We start from the raw sequence: 25,406 nt of genomic DNA on the forward strand, positions 1-25,406 counted from the left end.
TAAGTGAACCCATGCAGTTCAAACTCATGTTGTTTAAGTGTGAACATTGTAATCAGAGAAACACATAAAAAGACCTATGAAAACACGGGCTCCCAGGTGGCTCAGGTGGAAAAGCAGCTGACTTGTTTTTTGGCTTAGGTCACGATCTCAGGGTCCTGGGATAGAGCCCCATATCAGGCTTAGTGGGGCATCTCCTTGAGGATTGTCCTCCCTCTAATTCTGTCTCTGCCCCATCTCATGCTCTGTCTCTCTTGCTCTAAAATAAATAACTAGATCTTTTTTTTAAAGACTTATGAAAACATACTGTAATTTGAAATAAGCCACTTTATAGAGTCAGAAGAGATATCTCTCACCAACATATATTTACTACAAATAAATCCTTAATTCATAATTCTGTAAGATCCAGGGAAGATATGGTATCTTTGGGGCAAAACTAAGGAAATAGATAAAGAGCTAACAATCTGATATTAGAAACAACTACCTAAAGTCAAAAGTGTTTTTTTTTCTTGCTATGTCTAATCATAGTACAGACGAGTTCAGTTACTTATCACTTTCTCCTGAGAACTCTAAGATGGCTTTCAACTGTCAGCCTCATGGTTATGACCTTTTGTAGCTATGTAAAATAAAGCAATATCTGCACATAGAAATTCAGCTCCTTGAGTAATTTTTTTTCATATAGGATAGATAGCTTTGCATAAATATTTTTTCCCATATAGGATAGATAGGCTTGTGGAAGTTTACCTCATATTGTTACACACCATAAGCCACTTGTTGGTTTTTCCATTAACAAGCAAAGAATTTTAGCACATGCTCAAGATGAATTCATTGGAGAAAATTTGCTTTAATAAGACAAATAGAAGCCTCTTTAACCCTAGAAATCTTACTTAATTCATTATTTAAGGGTGAACTATTATCATCACTCATCTTTTATAGCAAGTGATTTTGGTATCAAATTAAAATTTTCAAAAGCCTTTAGTTATACTTTTAAAGATTTCATTTATTTATTTATTTATTTATTTATTTATTTGACAGAGAGAGAGAGCACAAGCAGGCAGAGTGGCAGGCAGAGGGAGAGGAAGAAGCAACTCCCCACTGAACAAAGAGCCTGACCTGGGGTTCAGTCCCAGGTTCCTGGGATCATGACCTGAGCTGAAGGCCGATGCTTTACCAACAGAGCCATCAGGAGCCCCAACTTTTCAAAGGCCTTCAAAAAATAAAGATATTTAGTTACTATCTTAGTATTATTTTAGTTGTACTTTTAAAGGTCAGTTAAGAAGTTCTGTCTCATTTAACGGATAGAAATACAAAAGTCTTTACTTAATCTTGGAGATAGTCATGTATTCCGAGCAGCTCAGTCTAATCGTTGTTTATCTGTACCCCATCTCTGCTATGGACTCTGCCTAACCATAGTCTTATCATATGATCCAACAATCAAGATGAAAACTTATCTCTACACACAAAGCTGCATATGGATATTTATAGAAAATTTATTTGTAATTGGCAAAACTTGGAAGCAACCAAGATGCTCTTCCGTAGGTGTATTGATAAATAAACTGTGGGACAGCCAGCCAATGGAATATGATTCAGTGCTAAAAAGAAATGAGCTATGAAGCAACAAAAAGACATGGAGGAAACTTAAGTACATATCACTAAGGGACAGGAGCAAACTGAAAGAGCTACATATTGTATGATTCTAACAATAAGACATTTTGGAAAGGCACAATCATGATGTCAATAAAAAGAATAGTAGTTTCCAAGCGTCAAAAGTCAGGCAAAGCATAAACAGGCAGAGCCCAGAGGACTTTTAGGGCAGTGAAAATACTCTATATGCTACTCTAATGACACAAGTCATACTAAACTATGGACTTTGATGGGTAATAATGTGTCAGTGTAGCCTCATCCTTTGTAACAAGAGTATGACTCTGGTGGGGATGTTGGTAATGGGGAAAGCTACAGGGTATATGGGAAATCTCTGTACCCTCCTCTCAATATTGCTGATAACCTTAAACTGCTTGCTCTTTTTAAAAAAAGTCAAAAATTATTAACAATTTTTTGTTGAGTGAAAATTATAGAGAATGGGTTGAGCCAAAAGTATTGCAATGCTGGCCGTGCTAAGAGCAGACAACGCTAAGTGAAGTTATAATTAGTGAGTTTTTATTGTTGTTTCATATTTCTGCTGTTTTTTTCCCTATATTTTGATCAATAAACATATAATAGATTTTACAGAGCAGATATATTGTTTGTTTTTAGTGAAATTCCCAGGCTGTTTACTTCACAAAACTTAGTCATAGCCCTTACCACCTTACAAAAGTCCCATCACCCACATTCATGTCTGAGAAGGAAGCCAGCTGAGAATGAGTGCAGGGCAGGGCAGGCTGGGATTACGGACCGGCTTCACCCTCATCCTCCCACATCTGTTCAGAGTCTCACATTCGTCACCGTGTGTCACGAGCAAAAACACAGTTACAATGAGAGGGCAAAGTAATTTATTTTGGGGGAGAGAGCTATATTAGACTGTGGACACCTGTGCTCCAGATGCCCTCATGGTGCTCAACAGCCTCAAATCGCTGACTTTAGGAGCAGCAAGCCCCAGGATAGGGCTGAGCCAAAATGCACAATTCTGTGAATCAGGGATATACAGAAGGTTTAGTCCTTCTTAGTATTCAGGATTCATTCCTCCTTGTTGCAGAGGTGAAAAATACAATCATCATCAATATCATCACAACCAGTACTTATTAAGTTTTTTCAATATGTCTACATACTTTCAAGTAATATTCAAGTCTCACAACTATCCAAGAAATAGGCACAAATATTCCTCCCTACGTGAAGCTTAAGAGGTCAACATTTTTTTTTCAACGTAAGACAGCCATGAGTCTTGCTGCCAATACTAGAAGCTAGACCCCAGAGTCCATGCTCTTCATCACTGTATAGGACTTCACAGAAATATTTGGACATTGGGAAAGAAAGACATCCCCAGAAGCCTGGAAAATGTGGACATACTAAAGTCACAGTCATTTCATTTAATAAGCATTACATAGCATTTCCTATTTCCCATTAGAACTCACTGTTGTGAACACTTTATAATTAGAAAATCTGAACAGATCAGTGAGGAGTAGAGATTGACTCAGTAATCAAAAATCTCCCAACAGAGAAAACCCTCACTGGCAAATTCTAGTGAACATTTAAAGAGAAATTAACACCCATCCTTCTCAGACTCTTCCAAAAAGTTGAAGAGGAGGGAACACTTCCAAACTCATTGTAAGAAGCCAACATGAGTCTGATACCAAAGCCAGAGAAGGAAGGACACATCGGAAACAGAAAACTGTCTCTGATGGAACCCACTATTTGTCTTATCTCTCTGCAGTGGGTGGAGGGTAGTTAAGTTCCCATATAAGGCTAACTTAAAACAGGAGTGTAACACATTGGAGAGTAATAAATGTCAAAGACAAAAACTGAACAAGTAAGAAGAATGATTTTATTCAGACTATTGCAGTAAGAGCACCCCAGATCCAAAGATCAGAGTGTCTCAGCAGGATGGTTTTGCCTTAAGACTTCTATAGGGAGAAATAAACATGCTACAGGTGGGGAGATTTGTAGTTGACAAAAACAACTGTTTTCAGTCAGGGGACTTCTCAGTCAGCTGAACAAAAAGTGTTTTCTCTGTGTCTAACCAGTTTCAGGGGAAAAAGGAATTCTAAGCTTAGCTAATCACTCATGAGACAAAGAATGGGGAGTTGGGAGGGTCAGTTCTGGCCACTTCAGCAGGTGCAAGTAAAAGGGGAAAGGTCTGTGTTTGGTTTTGTCACAGGTAAACAAGAGAGTCATCCCGAGTTTTATGGGAGCCACAAGAAAGAGTAGCAAAGTCTCGTAACTCCTGTGCAGAAGGGTAGTTCTTTGTGGTAAGCCATTTCCCCGAACCCAAAATTCTGAGGATTTTTAACAGTCACTGTTTCTGGGAGCACAGGGTTCAGATCAAGTTCAACATGTCAGAGGAAATCCAGAGATTCAGTCTGAGTCCTGATTTTGCCAATAACTTCCATGAGGACCACAGCTTCCTCTTCATGAAAATGGGGAGCAAGGGATGTTTTATTAAATTTATTTCTAAATAAATTATCTGAATGTTTGGTGAGTATCTATGAATGGCAGAGAGACCCTTTAGAAGAAGGGAGATGGCAAATGAGGGTGGCAGGGAGGGACACTGTCACAAAGGGAGGATGGGACAACAAAGAAAGGCCATGTCACAGAGAGGGGAGGAAAAATGTCAGCAGATACATCAAACTCCTGAGATATTTGCGATCAGAGAGGAGGCATCAGGTGCTTGAATTGGTTTGCTCCTTCTCTTCCACCCTGCATCAGAGACAGTGCCAAGCTGGGCATCATATAATTGGGTTTTGAGCAGCGCTAGTCTCAAGACTGCTATGAGATCCTTGCTTCTTCCTCTAAGCCCCAATTGAAGTTTCTATCCAGCTGTCGTGGCGAAGGACACTTGGACTAAAGACTGGGACGGTTTGCAGCTTGATCCAACTAGTGCACTTCTGGCAAGATTTGTGCCTGCCATGAAGCCCTGTCTCATCTTCACTCTTCTAAGCACAGCTGGTGAGCAGCTGGCCTTGGCTTCCTGGAGAGGGATAGATGGGGTGAGTCAGAAGGGAAATAGGTAGCCACAACTGAGGAGACAGGAAGGGGTGGGCATTTCTTGCAATTAACTGTTGAAGGAAACAAAAGGAACCACTCACTCTGCTGACTTATCCCATCAGGGTGCTCTCACAGTCCCTCTGAGCCCTGTGGTCATGGTGGGATAAGTCACTATAGTGCCCCACTCTCTCCTGAGACTCAAGTGTGGGATTTTTTGGACTGCCACTTTTTCTGGCCAGCCACATCGCCCTCTGGGCAGGTGGACCCAGAGGAGTGTGCGGGGAAGGCAGGTGGGTCAGGTACACTAGAAGCCTTATATCCCTGCCCCAAGCCTTTCCATCCCTCTCACTGCCAAAGTCAGGTGGTATGTAATTATGACTTTCTTGTTTATTTGGCAGAAGTTAGTTAAAAATAATGTTTTGAAAAAAAATATATTGGTTTGAAAGGACTAATGCATCCCCTCGCCCCTTTTTGTAATATACCACACTGCCAATCAGGGTTTCTGATCAGCGCATGAGTTAGTCTCACAGAATTTTAATATATTTCCATCTCAAACAAAGACATGTTTCAAGGTCCCTAATGCATATAGTTTTGGTGACATGTATGATTCCTTCTGATTTTTAAAATGATGTTTAAAATAATTTGGAGTCCCTGGTATTATCTTTAAAAGCCCTAGGTCAGAGAAAAACTACCCTAGCCAACTCTTGCCTCTCATTCTGTTTGACTCTCTTTCTACCTGTGACTCTATTAATTATTTAGGAGTTATTCTGGCCACAGATTCTAAAGATGATGACCCGAACTTACCAGAAGATTTTACTATTCCATACATGGTCTATCTGCAGTCCAGATCAGAACCCTGTGTGGGGTCTCTTATTCACCCTGAGTGGGTACTGACAGCTGCCCACTGTCCTTTACCGTAAGTATCCCTTTGTCCCTGGGAGCTGAGAGGGATCTGTTTAAACAAAAGCAAGTCTGGTGGGGCATCCCAACCAGCCTTAATGACATTCTAAGGGACGGGAAAACCAGAGAAGAGAGAGGATCTCCTTCCCAGCAGGAAAAATAACACCAATTTGTGTGGTTTAGGAGGAGATCAATAGGAAGGTATCAGGACACTCTCTCATGGAGAATAAATAATATCCATTCATTCAACATATTATTAGGCATTTACTATGTCTAGGAACTGTTTAATCCACTGGGAAAAGAGCAAGGAAACAAGATGGAAATAAATTTTCTCTCCTGAAGCTTATATTCTGGTAGAAGACATAAACCAAAACAAATAAACACCCCAAAATAAAACACCAAAGAATGGCAAACTGTAACATACAGGAATGAAACCAGAGATCTGCTCTAGGTAAGGTGGTCATTTCAGGCCACATTGAAGAGAGGAGACCAACAGGAAGAGAGGAGGCAGCTGAATGCATAAAGCCTGGGAGAACATTCCAGGTAGAGGGTACGTACAGTCCCTGAAGTAATGAAGGTATTTGGCCAACTTTAAGACCAATGTGGCCTGTAGTGAGTAGGGGAATGCCTACAGGGTGAGGGGAAGAGTCAGGCAGAAGCCACAGGATGCAGGCAACAGAAGGACAAGGGAACAATGCACAAAATCCTGCTCTCCCTTGTAAATCTGCATCCCTGCTGTGACTGCATGAGAATGTGCTGTGTACCTGGGACCTATTGAGAGTTTCAAGAGTCCACAAGGCTCATTTAAAACTCAGTTCTCAGCCACCTGATCATTCAAGACCATTTATTCAAACACAGATGGACCCCCTGCTCTGCACATGATAAGACATACAAAGGAAAGATAGCTTGTCCCCTCCAAGAATGGGGTTGGAAAATTCAATATTCTTTTCTCAGCCAGATCTAGTGCATGAACTGTTTTTGGTAGGAAATGGTGCTTGTATCTGTGGCACAATTGGACTCCTGGTGATGAAGTGGGTGTGTTTGAATGTGTCCAGGAAATACAATGGAAAATCATAATGGGAATCCTGATAGACTAAGAGCCTTGGGGATCAATGATAAAGAAGGCAGCACATTGCAAATATAGTGACATGGGCTTGAGAGGACCTAAGAATATCTAGAAATGAAGGGTATTATACACTTGCTCAAGAACTGCTTGAGACAACATGGTAAAGGCACATCTCTATTACTTACCCACTCAGATTTTCCAAATCTTAGTACCAATAATAAAACTAGACTGTACTAAGTGTGCTCTAGGTGACTGATACATGCCAGATTTTATATATACACTGACTCTAGACCCTAATACAACAACCCCGTAAACTACTAGTACAATTTGACAAACCAAAGCAGGTCACTTCAGTTCTCAGGTACGAGAGAGAAAATGAAGATGACTGGGGAGGTCACTTCTGACATTTGTTGCCATTCTGACAATTCTGTGACCTTCTCTTTCCCAACTCCCTGCCCCCTTTCTTCCAAAGCATTAAAATCCGACTGGGAGTTTATCAACCCAGCATCAGAAATAAGAAAGAGCAGATACGGAATTACTCATTGATTATCCCTGCCCCTGAGTTCAAGGCACGATCTCTGGAGAATGACCTGATGCTGATAAAACTGTCCAAGCCTGCTGTACTCAACTCCCATGTGGGGACCATAGCCATATCTATGGAGCCCTTAACATTTAATGATTCCTGCTTTATCCCAACCTGGACTTGGAATGAATACAAAAACCGTAAGTGTTTGAATCTGTGTTCTTCATTCTGAGGAGGTTTTGGAGCTGGGAAAAAATGTGGAGGAATATACTTGAAGGGAATGCTTGCCATGAGGTTATGTTCTTGACCCTACAGTGATTATTGCCAGGACCTTATCCTACCAAGATTGTAAGCCAAGAAATATCATCCAGAGACTGATACAGAGCAGCCAATCTGACACTAATGAGAGGACCAGGCAGTAACTGTCCTATCTCTAGAATATTCAAGACCAGAGCCCAGGGAACTGAATTCAGGTAACAGTGGAGGAACTAGATGTCCTCACCCTAAGAACAGTATCAAGGTGTCCTGTGGGAAGCTGGCTTACTGTCTCATTGACAGCTGCTGAAAGTCCACCACGCAATTCATCCAACAGCAGCGAGAAAAGCAAAAACAGAACATACAGCGAGATGACAGAGGACACTTCCCACCCCCTGCCACAGACAGCCCAGTCTATGTTGATGATGATTCACTTAAGCAGACCCTGGGAGATGAGGGTAGCTGAGGGAGCTCTTCCCACCCAGAGTGCAACTCTTATACCTATGCTTTCCCCAAGAGCTCCCCCTCACAGGTGGACACCAGGGCCTGCACAGGGGGGTTGATTTTGATTATGACATACTGTTGGTGTCTCTCTGGCCTTGACCTACCTCTGAGAAAAATTGCCACAGACCCTACTGCCGGCATGCATGCCTCTAGCCTCTGAGCTCTCTTGGCATGGGCAGAGAAAATCCAGTCTCTGCAGGAGCATGTTTTACCAAGGGCACTTTATGAAGAAAGTTGCTTTCTTACTCGTTTGCTGGTTATTGGTGCGTCTTTACTTCATGTGGCTGCTAAAAACCTGTCATACTCTCTTTAGGGATTGTCAGAGGATAATGGGGCCACCACTCACTATCTGAAATGAAATGATAAAGCTAAATTTATTAATGATTATAGTAAGGAGGAACAAAGCTGAGCAGACACCAGTCTTACTGAGCAGAATAGAGTACTGGGCCTAGATGGGGCTTGGGGAAAGCTTTTGGTACAGAGATTGGAGGACTTTCAGAGGCATAAAGAAGTTTACATCTGTAGGGGCATGGTGGTTGTTCATTGTTTGGCACTTTCAGGCATGTTTATCGCAGGGGGTCAGATTGGCTGATTTTATTTTATTTTATTTTATTTTTTTATTACAGATTTTTATTTATTTATTTGACACAGAGAGAGAGATCACAAGTAGGCAGAGAGGCAGGCAGAGGGGAAGAGGGAAGCAGGCTCCCCGCTCAGTAGAGAGCCTGATGCAGGGCTCCATCCCAGGACCCTGGGATCATGACCTGAGCCAAAGGCAGAGGCTTAACGCACGGAGCCACCAGGTACCCCCAGATTGGCTGATTTTACAAAGGTGACATTGATTGTCTTGTTGAAGCTGTGTTCACTGATGCGATTGTCGTGACATTAATCAGGTTTACACCCAGCACTGATGGCCCCAGAACAATCCATCTGTCCCATAAAAACAAATAAAAAGTGGGAATTTTATATTCTCAGTATTTGGCAGCTTCATTTTTAATTCAGAAGAAAATTTCTGGGAATCTAAGTGAATATATTTTCTTTTTTTTTTAAATTTAATTATTTGACAGACAGAGATCACAAGTAGGCAGAGAGGCAGGCAGGGAGAGAGGAGGAAACAGGCTCCCTGCTGAGCAGAGAGCCCAATATGGGGCTCTATCCCAGGACCCTGAGATCATAACCTGAGCTGAAGGCAGAGGCTTAAACCACCAAGCCATCCAGGTCCCCCGTGAATAAATTATCTGAAAAAATTGAAGTTTATGATTTTTATCCTTGACTTTCAAGTCTTATTCAAAGTAACTGCAAAAGTAAATTGTTGCATACTGTTTGAAAACAAAATAAAATCATACAAAGTTTTTATCACATGGGTTCTGCATGTCAGAATCATAGTGACAAACTAATTCTGTAAGCTCTTTGGTGTAAGAGTTTGGATATTTATTAGGAATTCATTATTTCAAGTGCTTGTTTACTTTCACCTTGTTTATTCTACACATTTCAATTCAAGGTTAAAAACCTAAAACTGAACATAACTCCCCTCTCTTTTTTGACTTGACACTTTCTGTTTTAGGACATCAGGTTGATACACTATCAGAAAAATCCTGCTCTGTAAGCAACACTAGGGTTAGTTTGAGCAATATCTAATCTGTTTTTTGTTGTCTTCCTCCTTGTCTGTCCCCACCAGAGATTAGAATTATATTGGTTAGAAATCTTGCATTCTGAGGTTAACAGTAGAGTAACAATTACAATGAGGGAGATGAACACTCTGACTTCTTTGGGGGAAATATATACGTATTCTTATACACACACTTATAAATAATCCATTTATAAATTATCTATTTCATTAAAAAAGCAGCTTTAGACACATTACAAATAGTTTCTCCCTTTATGGTTAAATGTAAATGTAAAACTTAAATGATTAAATATAAAGAAGTTGAAGTAGATGCCAAATAGAAAGATTTCTTAGGGACAATGGGTTTGTGTCTGTTTTCATGGTCATTTATAATCTTCTGGTGGGTTTTCAAAGGTTTCTAAGTTAGGCCAAGGAGACGGAGAATGACAGATCTGTTGTCTGGTGTAAGGAGAACGTCATGATCTGAATCTGCAGCTCTGACATAGATACTGAGTGAGAAACCCTCAGAAGGATGGAATGTGTTCACAAAGTAGGGAGGGAGTCATCACAAGAGTATGTGTGACAAGAACAGTAACCCTGGACTTCACTTGTCTTTTTTTTCCCTATAGTTAGTGACCCTGACATCCTGACGTGGATAAACCAGCCTTCTCATCCCTTCAATTACTGCAAGAATGCGGTAGGAAATAGAATAGCAGTACACATCATGTGTGTGGGAAAACCTTTGAACATCATATCTAAAGTCAAGGTATTTTTCCTTTCTTCAGATAGAAAGATTGCAAGGGGTCCATGAAGAGGAGGGGTGATTGTAGAAAATCAAATGGTGCTCATCCAAAAGGCCTGGAGTCCCTTTCTTCTCCCCCCAGGTCTTTGGGTTGGTCATTAATTCCTCTTCCCTCATTTTATAGTTCTTGGTAGAACGATTTGTCATTTCTCCTCCTGCCTGCACTCCGGTTGGGCTGAAGCTTGAACCAAGAAAAGTGAGATCTAGGTGGATGTGAAGAAAGGGTTGTTACCTTTCAAGAAAAATAAGTCTAGTCCTTTAGATGCCTCTGAGTCTATAATATGCTATGTCTTTGAATTTATTCTTTTTCCATGAAGACAAAGCAACATTGACCTCCTGTTCCCTCTCTCTGGCAGGAAGTCTCAGCTGCTCCAGCCATCTGCAATGGGAGGCTGCATGGAATCTTGTGCTGGGACAAAGGAAGTGTCACCCTGGGAAGTGAAGCGTTCTTCACAGAAGTCCATCACTATGCAAGATGGATCATGAAAACTATTAATACCCACTGAGGCACTCTGTTCCTCTGTCCCCCGGGGAAACATCTTCATGATTTCTGTACTGAATTCACAACTCTCTTGACCTTTCTTGCTCTTGGATAGAATCCAAGTAGAGAACATTCAGTTAAAAAAAAAAAAAAAAAGACACTAAGAACTCATGCTTTGACCGCCGATCTCTTTATACGTTAACTGCCAGCATGATGAGAAATGTAGCAATGTGCCTGTCAAGTGTTCATTCCTTTTAAAAAGTATTGAGTTGTCAGCTCCTTAGCAGATGTTGCATATGCTAGGGACACTTGAGAGACTATGACCTACGCTTGGCCATCAAGCAGCCAGTTATAACATCTTATGGCTATTGTTAAAATGGAGATAAGAAGTAAGTTTAAGGAGAGCAGAGAAAAAAAAAATCCAGGTGTCACAGCGGGAGGACATTTCACCAAATAGGCAGACAAATTAGGAGAGAATATTGTAAATCTGAGGGAACAGTTAAGTAAGTCAGAAAGGACAAAAATGTGGCATGTTCTGGAAAATATATCTAAATAAATAATACTGGAGGGTAGAAAGTAAATTGTCTGCAGGGGAGGAGGCAAGATGTGATAAAAGATTATTATTTATAGGTGAGCAAGGTTTAGATTGTGGAAGGGCCTGACCTGTTTGGTGAAGGAATTTAGATTTTTATCCTGTTGGGATCAGAGGGAGGTGTCATTAAAATCTCTATGGTAGAACCTCATCAAATTTATGAATTGGGAGATACTGAAGAAGCAGAAGCTGTAGAGTTTACACATATTGACTGTGAGTAGAAAGAGAAGTGTCTGGAATAATGCCCAAGTTTCTGACTTGGACATCTGCATAGATGATGGTTCACAAACATGCAGAGAACCAATATTTTCATATGTAAAAGGTCAGAGCACAGTCATGAGCAGGAAAGACAGGCATGTTATACATGAGATCCTTGAAGGACATGGAGGTGATCATGTCTAGCATACAGCTGGAGACAAAGATCTAGATCTTAGATAATGTCTGGACAATGACAATAGGGGAGTTGTATATTTATGGGTGGTAGCCGTGGACTTCAGCAGAGCTCTGTGCTAGTGGGAAGAGCTCTGAATGATGCTCAGTCCCTCTCTTGCCCTAGCATAGAGTGGAGAGATGTAGACCATCCAGGACCCATTGACCAAGACACCTAAAGATATGGAATTGAAAGGATTCCAAGTCACCCAAAAGTATGGGTCCACAGTGAGAAGCCAGGAAGTCACAAATAGGGGAGTGGCAGTGTGATATGAGGTCATCTATTAGGAAGGGAAAGGGGATCAGAGAGGGTCAGTGAGTTGAGAGAGAATAATGACACGGAAAGAAAAGACTCTACAAAGAGGGAAGAGATTTGGCATTCCATCCCATGAGAGAGGTGGTGAATCCATGCAACCGTAGAGATGGCAGGGGAGGGGAGAAAAGTTGGTTCCAAGACACTGATATACTCTGCTTTTCTTCCTCCACCAAAGCAAAAAATTAAAAAAAAAAAAAAAGCTGGATTATGACTAAGCCCATAGCTTTTCCTGACACATAAACAAAAAGAATCAAATTCTCAGCTTGGGATACTAAGGCCAAGTTTAATTCAAGATGTTTCCCTTTCTTGTAATTCTTGGCCATCCAAAGCACAAGTCCCTCTGTTTGCCTGTCTTCTCCAGCAGGCTTGCTCCTAGTTTCTCCCTGCTTCCTGTCTCTGATTCACTCACTACCCAATACCCTTTGTCCCCTTTACCGAATCAGATTTATATTATCCCAGAGTTTTTAATAATAGGATCATCTGATCATTTCTAAATTATGTCTTCAACACATACTGGCAATCCTGTATTTCCCAAGTCACTCTCTGTACAATGCTTCATAATGGCCACCTCAAGCATTCTCCTCCTCCTCCTCTGGCCATCAGTGCTTCATCTTCAGTGAATGACGTCCAACTAGGAGGTTGAAACCATCAGTGATAATTTCAACTTTCCTACCTCCCACTCTGCAAACATACTTAGTGCTTTTCTTCCTCATTCCTTTTGATCTTTCCTGGAAGGGAGACCCTATTGTCTCCAGCATTTACCTTCACTTATGATGTGAATCACTTCTCCTCTGACTTCCTCATGGATGGCTCTATTGAGCATCTCTACTTCTTTATATTTTTCCACTTCCCCTATCTATTGACTTCTTCCTATCACCATTTAAACAAGATAAATCCTATTCCATCTAAAATATGGACCCCAAGGATGTCCTCCCTTGATCTGCTCTCTGGTTGCCTCCTGGGTTTTCTTTGTAGGCAGTGCCTACTTGACAATTCCTGAATAATCTGCTCTGGAGGATTCTTCTTGGTCTGTCTTCACTCTCTTTTATACATGCTCTTCTCTTTTGAGTCCTCATTCAACTTCCCAGAGACTTTTCCCCCATCTCTTAATTTGGTTAACTTCTACTCATTCTTTAAACCTCGAATATCACTTCCTCAAGGAGGTCTTCTTCTGACCCTTATGTTAGGGTCCCTGCTATATGTGCTTCTACCTCCCTTTCCTTCTGCCATTCTGACATTCATGACAGCAGGTTTTCTTACACCCATCTTCCCTGTTAGACTTTACCATCTCATCTTCCTTACCACTAAATCATCAATAGCTAATAAAGTGCTGGTACACAGTATGCATTTGTATTGGTTTTCTATTGCTGCATAAAAATATTGCCACAAATTGAACAACTTAAAAGAGCACATATTATCTCACAGTTTCTGTGAATCAGGAGTTCAAGCATGGCTTAGGTGTGTCCTCCATTCAGGGTCTAGCAAGAGTTTGAGGTAAGAATTTGCTTCCAGGCTTATTCAGGGTGTTGGCAGAATTCATTTCCCTCTGGTTGTATGATACCAGATACTCACTTTTTGCGGGCTGTCCCCTGAAAGCTGCCCTCGGGTCCTTGAAGCTATCCTTAGTGCAGAGCGGTCATCCATACACTTAGGCCTCCTCAGTGTGTCTGTTCATGACCCCATGCCAGTGGGAAGAATCTCTCTTGTGTATGCTAGAAAGATGGATGTGTATATGTGTGTGTATACACAATGTTAATATTCTCTATCAATGTAAATATCAGAATGAAATCCCATAATTTTGCCATATTCTATTAGTTCAAAGGAAGTCACAGGTCTCACACCCAAGGAAAGGAAATTGCAATAACCCCACTGGGCTTAGGGTCTGTCCAAAATATTCAATAGAATTTCATAAAATAAATTTATTGGATCCTTATCTCTCACACAATAAGGACTTATGCAAGTCTTATATATGCAAGGTTTACATAATAAGACTTTTCATTATATAATTCCTGTTTCTCTCTCCACCCGGTTAACACTTCCGCTGTAACACATGGTTGCTATTCCACAAACACACCATGTTGTTTCACATATTCTTGCATTTACAGAAGACTTGCCCTCCTTTGAATTATTTTTTCTCTTCTTTTTATGCCAGACAAGCTCCTTCCCCTTCTCTAAGACCCAGGTAAAGTATAATTTTTTAGAAACTCTTTCCTTTCACACAATATACACTCAAGAAGTATCTTTAACTTTGTGCTCAAGGCACATAATTCGATTAAAAAAAAACTTTTCCCACATTAGAAGACAAAACAGATGAGAATAGGGAAAAAAGGAGAGAGAGAGTCAAACCAAGAAGCAGACTCATATCTACAGAGAACAAACTGGTGGTTACAGAGGGGAGAGAGTGGGGCCTGGGTAAAAATAGATAATGGGGATTAAGGAGGGCACTTGCTATGATAAACACTAGGTGATGTATGGAAGTATTGAGTCACTATATTTTACACCTGAAACTAATATTACACTGTATGTTAATTAACTAAAGACTTAAAATTTTTTCCCACATGTTATTATAAAAAATTTTAAACAGGCAATGAGGCTGAAGGAATTTTACAGTGTATACCTATATCCCCAGAATAGTCTACCACTAAGCAGTCTGTTGTTGTTGTTGTTTTTTAGTATCTTGCACTGATGTAGTATAACTGTTATAGCGGATGAACCAATACCGATACGTTATTAGTAACCAAAGTCCATAGCTTATGTTAGGGTTTGCTCTTTATGTTATATAGTATTATGGGTTTGGACAAAGGCATAATGTCATGTATCTACAATTAGACTATCATATGGAATCATTTTACTTCCCTAAAAATACCCCATGCTCTTCCTGTTCACTCTTCTCCCCATCTCCCCAAATTCTGACAACCACTCATCTTTTTACTGCCTCCATACATTGCCTTTTTTCAAAATATCATAAATTGGCACCATTCAATATATAATATTTTTAGAACTGGCTTCTATCACTTAGTAATATGCATTTAAGGATTCTCTATGTGTTTCATCTTTTTTTTCTTTCATCTCTTGATAGCTCATTTTTTAAAAATCACTGAATAATATATTTTCCAGTGTGGATACACCACACTTTGTTTATCCATTTAGCCATCTTGGTTGCTTCCAAGGTTTGGTAATTATGACTAAAGTTGTTGTAATTATTCAGGTGTAAGATTCTGTTGACATAAGTTTTTAGTTCATTCAGTTAATAACCAGGGGAGTGATTGCTGGCTTGTATGGTAAGATTTTTTTTTCTTTTTTTTTTAATTTTTAAAATTTATTTTCAGCATAACAGTATTCATTGTTTTTACACCACACCCAGTGCTCCATGCAATCCAAGCCCTCTCTAATACCCACCACCTGGTTCCCCCAAACTCCCACCCCCCGCCCCTTCAAAACCCTCAGATTGTTTTTCAGAGTCCATAGTCTCTCATGGTTCACCTCCCCTTCCAATTTCCCTCAACTCCCTTCTCCTCTCTAACTCCCCTTGTCCTCCATGCTATTTGTTATGCTCCACAAATAAGTGAAACCATATGATAATTGACTCTCTCTGCTTGACTTATTTCACTCAGCATAATCTCTTCCAGTCCCATCCATGTTGCTACAAAAGTTGGGTATTCATCCTTTCTGATGGAGGCATAACACTCCATAGTGTATATGGACCACATCTTCCTTATCCATTCATCCATTGAAAGACATCTTGGTTCTCTCCACAGTTTGGCGACCGTGGCCATTGCTGCTATAAACATTGGGGTACAGATGGCCCTTCTTTTCACTACATCTGTATCTTTGGGGTAAATACCCAGTAGTGCAATTGCAGGGTCATAGGGAAGCTCTATTTTTAATTTCTTGAGGAATCTCCACACTGTTCTCCAAAGTGGCTGCACCAACTTGCATTCCCACCAACAGTGTAAGAGGGTTCCCCTTTCTCCACATCCCCTCCAACACACGTTGTTTCCTGTCTTTTTGGCCATTCTAAGTGGTGTAAGGTGGTATCTCAATGTGGTTTTAATTTGAATCTCCCTGATGGCTAGTGATGATGAACATTTTTTCATGTGTCTGATAGCCATTTGTATGTCTTCTTTGGAGAAGTGTCTGTTCATATCTTCTGCCCATTTTTTTATATGATTGTCTGTTTTGTGTGTGTTGAGTTTGAGGAGTTCTTCATAGATCCTGGATATCAACCTTTTGTCTGTACTGTCATTTGCAAATATCTTCTCCCATTCCGTGGGTTGCCTCTTTGTTTTCTTGACTGTTTCCTTTGCTGTGCAGAAGCTTTTGATTTTGATGAAGTCCCAAAAGTTCATTTTTGTTTTTGTTTCCTTTGCCTTTGGAGACATATCTTGAAAGAAGTTGCTGTGGCTGAAGAGGTTACTGCCTATATTCTCCTCTAGGATTCTAATGGATTCCTGTCTCAGGTTGAGGTCTTTTATCCATTTTGAGTTTATTTTTGTGTATGGTGTAAGACTCATGAAAGAAATTGAAAAAGACACAAAAAGATGGAAGACCATTCCATGCTCTTGGATTGGAAGAATAAACATTGTTAAAATGTCTATACTGCCTAGAACAATCTATACTTTTAATGCCATTCCGATCAAAATTCCATCAGTATTTTTCAAAGAGCTGGAGCAAATAATCCAAAAATTTGTATGGAATCAGAAGAGACCCCGAATTGCTAAGGAAATGTTGAAAAACAAAAATAAAACTGGCGGCATCACGTTACCTGATTTCAAGCTCTACTACAAAGCTGTGATCACCAAGACAGCATGGTACTGGCATAAAAACAGACACATAGACCAGTGGAACAGAGTAGAGAGCCCAGATATGGACCCTCAACTCTATGGTCAAATAATCTTCGACAAAAACAGGAAAAAATAAACATTAGAAAAAAGACAGTCTCTTCAATAAATGGTGCTGGGAAAACTGGACAGCTATATGTAGAAGAATGAAACTTGACCATTCTCTTACATCATATGGTAAGATTATGTTTAGATTTTAAGAAACCACCAAACCATCTCCCAAAGTGGCTATACATTTTGTATTCCTACCAGCAATAAATGAACATTCTTGCTGTTTTACAACCTCACCAACATTTGGTGTTCTTGGTCTTAAACTTTAGCCATTCTACCAGGTGTATAGTGGTATCTTATTGTTGCCTTAATTTGTAATTTCCTAATGTATGTTGAGAATCTTTTCCTATACAACTTGTCATCTATACTTCCTCTTTGTTGTTGTGGAATGAACTGCGTCCTCCCAAAATTCCTATGTTGAAACCATAAACCCCAAAGTGATTGTATTTGGAGATAGGTCCTATAAGGAAATAATTTGGGAGAAATGAGGTCCTAAGGGTGGGGCACTGTTCTGATAGGATTAGTGTCCTTATAAGAAGAGACACCAGAGAGCTGTATACAGAAATGCAGAGGAAGTACTACAGGAGGATACAGTAGCCTACAAAGCCAGGAAGAGAGCTCTCACCAGAAAATGAATTTGCTGGCACCTTGATCATGGACTTCTAGCCTCCAGAACTGTGAGAAAATAAATGTCAGTTGTTCAAGATCCCCAGTCTATAGTATTTTGTTATCATAGCCTCAACAGACTAATGCATTTGGGACGGTATCTGTTCAGATATTTGGTGCAATTTTAATTGGGTTATTCATGTTCTTGTTGTTGAGTTTAAAGATTTCCTTATATATTTTGGATCCAAATCATGTAACAGACAATGTGTTTTGCTAATATTTCTACCTAGACAATGATATCGGTAGAGTTTTAGCTCTGAACGCTTTGTTTTGCAATTGCCTTCTTATGAACCTATCATTCCCACTAGTCTATAGGTTCTCTGAAGGCAGAGCAGCATCTTCACATTAGGCATCCTCTACAGTGAGCACAGAGCCTAGCACAAGTCAGACACATAATATAAATTACTGGCCAGCTGTTTGAATAAATGAGTGGATGAACAGTGTCATGAAAGGAAAAGCTGATCTATCTCAAGGAGGGGTTCAGTGTCAGGCAGAAGGGTCAGACCAGCACCAGCTGGCTGGGTTATGGCCGCTGGAGACAAATGTCTGTGTCACACAACCAGGGGTTAGCATCACACAGATGGGAGGGGTCACTGTCCTAAGGGACCTGATTTCAGAGTTTGACAAAGTTTGGACCAGAAAAGAGGGGGCTGGGAAACACTCTGAGCTCCAACATCTCTCAGATTAGGTATGTTTTCCCCCAAAAAGGGAAAGCAAAATGCTGAATTCCAGATCCATTCTCTGTCAGGGACCAAATCACCTGCTCTCCATTCTTGTCCTTCTGATACCTGACATCATTCCCCATTCTGACCAGTGGACATCTCTTTGGGAGCTGAAACCTGCCACTAAAGGAATTCACATCTTTTTTGTTTTCAACCCTGGAACCCCTTCTTGCTATATCTTACTTAGTCCTTTTCCACCCCTCCTCTGCATCCTTTCCAGAGACCCTAGGCTGAACTTCATCCTTTGAAAAGGCTTTTGAAATCAATATGAAGTTTATCTTCTTCTGGACTCTCTTGAACCTGCCTGGTGAGTATCTTCACATTTTTCTCTTTACTTGCCAAAGAGAAATCCTAGGGGAATCATGAAAGATAGACAGATACAGAAAGGAGGCATGTTCCAGACTACAAGTGTGTAGAACCAACTCTCCCTCACCACTGCCACTGCCCCCATCAGCTTTCCACTGGTGACACTGTCTGCCTGCCTCACCTCAGCTTTATTGCTCGTATGCTCTTTTGGAAGTATGGACATTGAAACCCTAATACCAAACTCTAATACCAAACCAAACAGCTTTATTGCTTTATGCTCTTTGGGGAGGCATGGACATTGAAACACTAATACCAAACCAAACAGCTTTATTGCTTGTATGCTCTTTGGGGAGGCATGGACACTGAAACCCTAATACCAGGGAAGACTGTGATCCAACTCTGGGCCCATCCGGAACAGGACTGCTGCTGTCAGGAGTGAATGAGAAGCAGAGGCAGGGGTTGAAAGCAGAGGTTCAACTAATAGACACAGCAGAGCATTCAAGGGTTTTTGGTCTTGTCCTTACAGGTTCCAGTTACTCAAGCAAAAACCTTGGAGGCATTCATAAAATCTTTCTCTCACACCCCACATTCAATCTGTTTGGAAAATTTTGTTGGTTCTATCTTCTAAATATATCCCAAATCCAATCACATCTCACCACCTCCACTGTTCACAATGGCCAAGACACTATCATCTGCCCGGATTATCATATAAAACCCTTATCAGGCCTCTCTGCTTTCTACCTCTACACTCAACATTTCTCCATAAGGAAATGACCATCACTGCCTTACACAAAACCCTGATGCTGTTCCACATTCCTTCAGAAGAAAGTCCCACATCCTTATGAGGCTTTACAAAACTCTGCATCACGGCTCTTGCCTCCATCCTTTCCTGCTCTTATCCCCTTCACCTGCCATGCCAGCCAAACTGGCTTTTATGATGCTCCATAAAAAAGTCTTAGGATGGGGTGCCTGGGTGGCTCAGTGGGTTAAAGCCTCTGCCTTTGGCTCAAGTCATGGTCCCAGAGTCCTGGGATTGAGCCCCGCATTGGGATCTCTGCTCCTCAGGGAGCCTGCTTCCTCCTCTCTTTCTGCCTGCCTTTCTGCCTACTTGTGATCACTCTGTCAAATAAATAAATAAAATCTTTAAAAAAAAAAGTCTTAGGACTCTTGCTCCGTTTCCTCTGCCTGGATCCCCATTCCCCAGATATCTGATGATCTAACTCCCCCACCTTCATTTCTTTGGTCATCTCTCATCCTGTCCACAAGGCCTACCTATCCTGACTACTGTATAATATTGCAGAATGTCCCACCACACACATGCACATCTCTGTACTGCTTTTTCCTCTTTCTCTATTCTACTATTTTTTCCCACAGCACCAATCACCTTGTAATACACTAGACCATTTACTTATGTTTTGTGTCTACTGTTATAGAATGTCTTCTCTCATCAGAATGTATAAGAGCAGGGGTATTTCTCTGCTTCATTCTGTGTATAGCCCAAACCCCTGTAACAGAGCCTGGCACATACGAGGTGCTCACACTTAACCTGTTGAATTATCTCCCCCTCCTCAGATTGTGATAGCAGTTGGCCCGTTCTTTAAAATGGCAGTTATATTGTTTTGCCTTGCATTGCTGTAGGGAGAAAGGGGTGGGACTGGTAAAAGCATTCTTAAAAAAGTATAAATAGTAAGTTCTCCAGGAGTTGATTTAACATATGTTCACTGAATTGTAGAAGATATTTAAGAAAACCTGCATTTTAATCTGAAAAATATTTATTGACAATAATAGGGAAGCCCCTTTGTCTTTTGAAATTGATATGTTTCTGTCATTTTATTCATGTTTTTAGAAGAAAGTAAGCCAGTTTGCAAATTTAGCTTACAGAAAAAGGTACTGGGGAGAAGGGTAGGAACTTAAACCTATTAAGTAATTTTCCTTTGTTTTTTCTAGTGATCCCTGCAAAAAAATCTCAGAATTTCCTGTCTATTTTTCTCTTTCCAGTTGCTCTGGCTTTTGATCCAAATTACCGAAATGACATCACTCCCCCATACCTGGTCTACCTGAAATCTGATTACTTGCCCTGTGTTGGAGTTCTGATCGACCCCCTTTGGGTGATCACAGCCGCACACTGCAACTTACCGTGAGTAATAAGCCCCCAAAGCCACTTTGTGCTTTGGATTCTCTGGTTGGGCAGAGACCCGCATCCCTGCCTGGTGCCACGGCCCAATGAAGTGGGGTTAGGGAGGCTTTCTGGGGACATGTTCAGTAGTAGAGAATAAGGTCTGTGGGAGGGGGCTAATAAAGGCTCATAAGGATGAATAAATAATCTCTGCCAAGTCTTCTCTCCAACAACTACATTGTTCCAGAAAGCTTCAGGTGGTCTTGGGGATTACAAATCCATCAAATGACAATGAAAAGGATATACAAGTAGTTGGCCATGTGAAGATGATCCAACATCCATACTTCTCAACCACTTCTATTGAGCATGACCTCATGTTAATCAAGCTGGGAGAAAGTGTTGAAATCAATGACTATGTGAAACTGGTCAACCTGCCTGAAGAACCTGTCCATGAAGGAACCATGTGCATGGTCTCCACATGGGCCTACAACTTATGTGATGACTGTGAGTGACCTCAAGATAATCCTCTTCTCCCAGAGTAGGACACATTCTTTCCCTTCTCTACTCTTGGCGTCTGAATTCTTCCCAATGAGGCTTCTTTCTAACCTCTTAATTCATCCTTGTCATCTCTTTTCCCTTTCCCTATACCTCACTGAAGGAGTCCTTCAAGCATTCCCGCCCGCCCCCCCCCCACTGTATCCTGCTATCATCTTTGTTTCCAGACATGATAGAAAAGGTGTTAGTGGGAAGAAGACATGCGTATTCTAGTCCTAATTTGCTGGGTAATGGTTGGCCATTTTGCCTTTGGAGCATCAATTTTCTGAACTCCAAAATGTGTTACAAACTATATCAGATGTTTTCAAACTGTTCTAGGCAATAAAGAGAATTAAAGCCTTGAAAGAACGAGAAATAATATGCATGTATTAAACACAAGATAAATATATAATACTGTGCTAAATCAGGCAGAACTTCTGTATGCAAGATTGTGATACCAAAAAAAAATAAAAAAGAAAAGTTTAAGAAAAATATTTCTGAGGGGTGCCTGGTGGCTCATTCGGTTAGGCATCTGCCTTCAGTTCAGGTCATCATCTCAGGGATGATTGAATCTCAGGATTGAATCCCACATCAGACTCTCTGTTCAGTGGGGAGTCTGTTACTCCCTCTGTCTCTCCACCAACTTGTGCTTGCTCTCTCACTCTCTTTCTCTCAAATAAATAAAATCTTATAAAAAAGCAAACTAATGATGTACTATATGGTGGCTAACAACATAATAAAAAAAGAGAAAAATATTTCTGAAACGTTTTTCACTGGTAACATTCTGAACATTCACTCATTTCTTTACAAAATTAAAAAACGACTATCATTTGTAACAGTGGAGGCTGTTCAATCTCAGCTTTCTTCTACCTCACATGCCTCAGATTCCATGAAAAAACTTTGAGCAAATTAAGACAGCTTTTTCTCTTCTAAGTTTTGAGCCTGACTGCCCACTATCCCATTCCAATATTTTACAAATTCGAAACCGAGATCTGTAGCTATTAATCAAGAGAGTAATGGCTATGGGAGAAGGTAGGGTTGACTATAAGGAAAATGGAACTATGGTCTGAATGTACTATATAGTTCTATGAGAGACCTTTAGGAAGAACTATTAGTACAATTTAGCTCATGAGTAAGTTGTTTTTGTATTTAATATTCATTATTGCTATATACCATAATATGAAGAAAGGAGATTCATGTTGATCAAGCCTGTCAGATTACACCCATCCATCTACCTTGATTCTCTATTTATAGAAGTCAGGATAGAAGGATAGAAGTCACTTTTTCTAACTGTGCTGCCATTGCCCCAAACGTTTTAAACTGTTCTTTTCAGACCTTGAGGTACACTTCCTTGAATATATCAAAAATGCAGAAATTCTTTTTTCCCAGCTTTATTGAGGTATATAATTGAAAAATAAAGATTGTATAGATTTAAGATATATAGTGTCATGTTCATATATATATATATATATATGCACACCCACAGCACAGAGACACACACACATATACATATATAGTACATATACATATAGTATATATATTGTGTATATGTAGTGTATATACATATATTGTGTGTGTATATATATATGTATATATAAATATATACAATGTGAAATGATGCCCCCAGTTGAGCTAATTGTCTATCACTTCACATATTTACCTTATGTATATGGGTGTGGTGAAAGTATTTAAGATGTACTCTCTTAGGAAGTTTTAAGTACACAGTACAGTATTATTAACCATAGCCACCATGCTGTACGTCCAATCTCCAGTACTTAGTCATCTAATAACTAAAGTTTGTACTCTTTGATCAACAACCCTCCCCCCCATATCTTTCACCCACCAGCCTCTGACAACCACCATTATAGTCTCCATTTCTGTGAGTTTGGCTTTTTTTAGATTCCACATAGAAGTGAGATTATACCATCTTGGTCTTCCTTCATCTGGCTTATTTCACTTAGCATTCTGTCCTCTATACAAGTAGAAACGTTTTGTCCTGTGAGTGTTAATTTGAGTTTTGAAAATAAATGTACCCCTGATGAGCAGTACGTTTGACTCATCTGGGTTATAACATTTGTATCAAAGAGAGATACAACTTACCCCCACCCCACCTCCAAAATTCAGTTTATTTTGATCTGGCTAATGAAGTAATTTTTTTTTTTTTTAGCAGATACTGAGTTTTTCTGATCTGACAAATTAAAACTAGATTCTCTCTAGAATCTAGAAATTTCAAAGTAAAAGAGATGTTATTTAAGGGTACAAATTTACAACTAGTAGAGAAACAAGTCTGGGAGACCTAATGCATAACATAATGAATACAGACAACAATATCATATTATAATCAAACTTGCTAAGAGACTAGATCTTGATTACTCTCACCACAAAAAAGAAATGATAATTGTGTGACATGATAGAGGTGTTAACTATAGCTACAATAGCAATCACATTACAATCTATGAATATATCAAATAAATATTTGGCACACCTTAAATTTATACATTGTGACATGTCATATATATTTCAATATAAAAATTTAAAAGGAGATAGTGATGAATTTAAACTGTGGAACAAATAATAAACACGAAAGCTCAAAAACTAAAATAAAATAACAAAGAATTCCATGTTAAGGCTATTCTTTAAATTTTATTTTTAAGATTTATTAATTTATTTGAGGGAGAGAAAGAGAAGGAGGGTATACTTGCTAGGCTTTGGGGAGGGGCAGAGGGAGAGAGAATTTAAGGCAGACTCCACACTGAGCACAGAGCCTGAAATAGGGCTCGATCTCACAACCCTGAGATCACCACCTGAGCCGAAACCAAGAGTTGCATGCCTAATTGACTATACCACCCAAGCGCAGTCAGTTAAGCATTTAGAGTTTTTAAAGTAATTGATTTCATTGCAGAGATGTCTCATATTTTGCATTATCACTTCTAGGAATTTAGCCTCTTTTATAAAGTGATAAACACTTGTATCATGAGAAATGGTTAATCTGATCTTTTCCTACTTTCCAGCCAGCCCCAGCTGTGATTTCTCTCAGTGTTTGATCTCTTGTCCTTTCTTCCAGAAGAAGAAAGGTGCTGAAAAACAAGGCAAGGAGAAAAGGAGGTTTGTTATCTACTAACTCTTAAGGAAGTTGTGCACCTTTCTTTTCTCTAGCCAAGGAGCCCAACTCACTGCAGAATGTGAACATCTCCATAGTCTACAGGAATGAGTGCCTTGAGGCCTATAAAACTTACAGGATCGAAGATAGTATGCTGTGCCTGGGCATCGTTCCAGGAAGGAGGCAACCCTGCAAGGTAATGTACTCTTAGTGCCTTCGGTTTCCCATTTTATTTCTTGTGTCTTTTACCAGAAAGATAAGATAACCCTATATTCCTTTTGTTCCGGCAGGAAGTCACAGCTGCCCCAGCAGTCTGCAATGGGGTACTTCAAGGAATATTGACTTTTTTGGATGGATGTGTTTTGAGAGCTGATGTTGGCATCTATACCAGAATCTTTAAATACATGTCCTGGATTAGAAATACAATGGGAAACTACTGAGCTGCCACGACAGGAAGTCTAGATCATGTGACACAGGCTGTCCCTACAGCCTCACACTGAAGCCTAAATAGATGCTCTCGGTCACACCAGCATGCCTGTATGCCTTCTGCTCAACAGATTGGGTGATTTGTACGTCTCCATATTGTGACTATACATGACAACCATTCTTCCACCCCTTTTGACAAAGATGACAAATATCATACCCCTTAGGCAGTTGAAGTTTAGGTAGTAGGGATTGTATTCTAACAAAGGGATCATTGACCCATTGAAAAAGGCCACTAAGCCATTTGAGGTGACAAAACCCTTATTACCTGCATTGAGTTAACATGCACTTTTGCCAAGTTACACATGCCAGAAGGGAAAAAGGAAGCCTGACAGAGAGTGAGCTAACTAGAAGCATGAGTGAGAGAAAAGGTTTCTGGGAGGGAACCTGTAAGAGGTATTGCACTTATTTTCTCCTCGCCCACATGACTCTCAGCACCAGCCATAGATCCCAGTCATTCATTCTGCAGGGCTCTGGG

At 40.2% G+C, this 25,406-nt stretch overlaps 2 protein-coding genes across 2 annotated transcripts; both read left to right on the top strand.

Annotated features, from left to right (window-relative positions):
- Positions 1–4,484: 4,484 nt before the first annotated feature.
- On the top strand, positions 4,485–10,905 carry LOC116872177 (probable inactive serine protease 58). The gene is made up of 5 exons (XM_032865235.1): positions 4,485–4,596; positions 5,395–5,551; positions 7,074–7,324; positions 10,119–10,255; positions 10,648–10,905. Exons 1-5 carry the CDS (start codon positions 4,557–4,559, stop codon positions 10,795–10,797), a joined length of 735 nt encoding a protein of 244 aa, XP_032721126.1. The 5' UTR covers positions 4,485–4,556; the 3' UTR covers positions 10,798–10,905.
- Positions 10,906–18,290: 7,385 nt separating this feature from the next.
- Positions 18,291–24,925, top strand: LOC116872188 (probable inactive serine protease 58). Its single transcript, XM_032865247.1, has 6 exons — positions 18,291–18,355; positions 18,610–18,696; positions 20,694–20,832; positions 21,059–21,315; positions 24,502–24,641; positions 24,736–24,925. The coding sequence occupies exons 2-6, from the start codon at positions 18,657–18,659 to the stop codon at positions 24,883–24,885; spliced, it is 726 nt and encodes a 241-aa protein (XP_032721138.1). The 5' UTR covers positions 18,291–18,355; positions 18,610–18,656; the 3' UTR covers positions 24,886–24,925.
- The last annotated feature ends 481 nt before the right edge of the window (positions 24,926–25,406 follow it).

This window comes from Lontra canadensis, unplaced genomic scaffold, assembly GCF_010015895.1.
Source record: "Lontra canadensis isolate GAN:19392208 unplaced genomic scaffold, GSC_riverotter_1.0 scaffold2, whole genome shotgun sequence".
NCBI classification, from domain to species: domain Eukaryota; kingdom Metazoa; phylum Chordata; class Mammalia; order Carnivora; family Mustelidae; genus Lontra; species Lontra canadensis.